A 3335-nucleotide genomic window follows, 5' to 3' on the forward strand; every position below is an offset into this window, starting at 1 on the left:
TGGTGAGCCTTTGCACTGATAAAACACCGCTGTTTCCATTCAGGAAATAAAGTGGCAACAATCGATCAGAGACTCCTTGTATTCTTAAAAACACAACGCAGAGTCGAGGAGTCTGTTTGGGCCGAACTGTTGCAGCGGGGTGACGCAGAGACCGGTTACCCCTACTCCTCCTCCATTGCCCCTGTCACCTCCAATGTCCCCCAGGGGTCTGTGCTGGGTCCTTTGCTGTTCTCTTTATGCTTGTTACCCTTGGGCCGAATCTTTGATAAACACAATATTCCCTTTCATTTTTACGCGGGTGACATTAAAATCTATTTTGAACTGGCTGAGGATGTCACGTCGTTGCAACACTTTTTTGATTGTAAAAGTGAAGTTAAAAACTGGCTACTGAGCAATTTCCTTATTTGAAATGATAAGAAGACAGAAATTGTAATCTTTGATACTCCCATCCCTCGGGCTGAACTAACTAGTATATTTGCTAATCTTTGCTACGAGGAACTTTGGTTTTGTCTTGGACAGTTCCTTCAAGCTGGACAAACACTTGTCCTCTGTATTTAATTTGGTTTATATCAGTTACGTCTAATCTCTAAGGCCAAGCCCTACTTACCACGTAAGGACCTGGAAAAACTTATCCATGCCTTTGTTACATCAATATTAGGTTACTGTAATTCCCTTTATACTGGTCTCCATTCTGCCCTTATTCACAAACTGCAGCTCGTTCAAAACGCTGCTGCGTGTCTCTTAGCTGGTAGGTTTGAGTCTATTACTCCAGTTCTCTCCGACTTGCACTGGCTCCCCATTAAATATCGCATTGATTTTAAAATCTTATTGCTCACTTTTAAAATCATACATAACGTCCAGCTATCTTAAGGATCTCCTCAGCTCTTATACCCCTAGGAGAGCGCTTAGATCAGCAGGTCAAATGCTCCTGGTGCGAACTAGATCCCGCCTTAAGACCAGAGGTGGCCGCACATTCGCCGCTGTCGCACCCTACCTCTGGAATAATCTTCCTCAAGCTATCCGCACGTCTGATTCAATCCTTCCCTGCCTCCTAGACCCTGCATTTTTAACTGTACTGTAACTTATCTTTTTTGCTTTTATTAATGTTTTTATGTTTTAACCTTCAGCCTCTCGGCTCGTGTCTACTATGCCTGGTATCATTGGTTAGTTATGTCTCCCACCTGTTAGTATATTCCATTTGTACTTATTTTATTATTTTAGTTACTTGTATTTATTACTGCTCTTATTTGGTTTCTGTGAAGCACTTTGGCATACACCTTGTTTTTAAATGTGCTATATAAATAAAATTATATTGTATTGTACTCCCAGGTAGCTCTCAACCTTGATTACAAGTACTTATTTTACCCTTTGATGGTATGAACATTTTCATTTGTCTGATTTAAATACTGAAAATTTCTCTAACTCTTCTCTCTCAGACTGAGACGGAGCTGTGGTTTCTTGCTGTTCCTCTGATGGTTTTTGTTCAGCCTGCAGGGATGATTTCACACTGTGGGAACTCTGAGAACAGGAGCAGTAGTAGATGGCTGAATGAATGACTTTAACTGTTTTGAGCTCCAACTCCCAGCTGTTCTGTTTTACCACAGCAGAGAAATCATTCTGCTGAGGGTGGTTGTAGTCTGAAGTGATCGCACCAGTGCGTCTGTTAATACCAATAATCACTCTGAATTTGTCACTGACTTTCTTCTGGTACCAGTACACAGCTGCAGTGCTGCACTGGTCAGTTCCCCCACAGCTGAAGGAGACACTTTCTCCAGCTCTCCTGGTCAGAGTCAAATCATTTTGAATCAGCTCTGTGGCCATGGTAAACAGCGCTGCAGAGACACACATAGGTTAGTATGTCAACGTTTGTTACAGAGGGTGTGTTCTTGTTTGAATAAAATCACTCACCTGAGCTCAGGCAGCACAGAGCAGCAGCTTGGAGGAAAAACATTGTGTGCAGTGATGTTTCTTCAGCTGAATCTGAAGAGAAGTGGCACTGTGACAGAGCAGAGGCCAAACAAGTATTAATAAGATACTGTTTGAAATCATGTGACGAGGCTCACGTGATTTCAAACGGGTCCTCAAACCACCCTGCAGCTGAAGATCATACAGCTGCTGATTAACAAGTGATGCAGTCTTGTAATTTTTCCACTGAATCTGAGGCGTGAAGAAGAATAATCATCAGTGTGAAAGTCTGAAATCTGTTGTTTAGCCATGCGTGTAAACTACAGTGTCATAGAAAACATTTCTTCACACTATAACAACACAATAACATGTTTGTAGAAGATGTTTCAGCTCTGCTTTTTGTGTTCTTCACATATATGATAATCTTTCCTCCAAGAGTGATCTCTCTTCTGCTGATCTCTCTGTGGATTTTTAGAATCAGAATCTGAATGTCTTTATTGTCATTGCCACAGGTACAACTAAATTAAAAGTGGTCCCTGATCAGTGCATCATCCCTAAAAGTATGAAAATAGAAATAAAATAATAAAATTCAATAAAATCAATAAATAAAATACTTAAAGTGCTAATAAGAAAAGTATTAGCAAACATTCACATACATTCCCACGTAAATACTTCAGTCAGCGCGCAGATTAGCGCAAGAGTGGTGTGATGGACATTTCTTGTAGCAGCATTCAGACGTGTTATTGCAGTTGGATAAAAGCTGTGTTTGAGTCTATTTGTCCTTGCACTGATTGCTCTGTACAGTCTGCCCAAGGGAAACAGTTCAAACAGTGAGTGGCCAGGATATGAGGCATCTTTTATAATGTTTTGAGCATTTTTAAGACAGCTGGTCTTGTGTAGATCTTCCAGCATGGGGAGAGGGCAGCCAGTGATCCTTTGGACGGTGTTAATGAGCCCTTGCAGTGCTTTCCTCTGAGCCACTGTGCAGCTAGTGTACCAAATGCATATGCAATATTTAGTACACTCTCAATGGTGGCTCCGTAGAAGGACACCAGCAGTCTCTGAGTGATGTTATTCCTCCTGAGATTTCTCAGGAAGTACAGTCTCTGTTGGGCCTTTTTCAGGAGCTCAGAGGTGTTTGCACTCCAAGAAAGGTTCTCCTCCATGTTGATTCCCAGAAAGCGAAAGTTTACCACCCTTTCTACACAGTCCCCATTGATGAATAATGGTGGGATCTCTGCCTTTTTCCTTCTGAAGTCTGTTATGAGTTCTTTGGCCTTACACCATGACGACAGCTGCTCCACCTCGTCTCTGTAAGCAGACTCCTCACCCCTGGAAATGAGCCCCACCACGGTGGTGTCGTCTGCAAACTTCACAAAGATGTTGCTCTGGTGGAGAGGAGTGCAGTCGTGTGTGTAGAGAGAGTAGAG

General features: G+C 42.2%; 1 protein-coding gene across 1 annotated transcript in view; it reads right to left on the minus strand.

The window, feature by feature from the left end:
* Positions 1-1951, minus strand: part of LOC102203711 (uncharacterized) — a 13018-nt gene extending 11067 nt beyond the window's left edge. Inside the window, exons 1-2 of the mRNA XM_005754402.1 lie at positions 1909-1951; positions 1509-1832 (exon numbers count right to left, since the gene is read on the minus strand). Of these exons, the coding sequence (XP_005754459.1) occupies positions 1509-1832; positions 1909-1951 (367 nt within the window). The remainder of the gene's footprint in view (positions 1-1508; positions 1833-1908) is intronic.
* Between the last annotated feature and the right edge of the window lie 1384 nt (positions 1952-3335).

This window comes from Pundamilia nyererei, unplaced genomic scaffold, assembly GCF_000239375.1.
Source record: "Pundamilia nyererei isolate P.nyererei 1_Seehausen unplaced genomic scaffold, PunNye1.0 scaffold00560, whole genome shotgun sequence".
In the NCBI taxonomy this organism is placed as follows: domain Eukaryota; kingdom Metazoa; phylum Chordata; class Actinopteri; order Cichliformes; family Cichlidae; genus Pundamilia; species Pundamilia nyererei.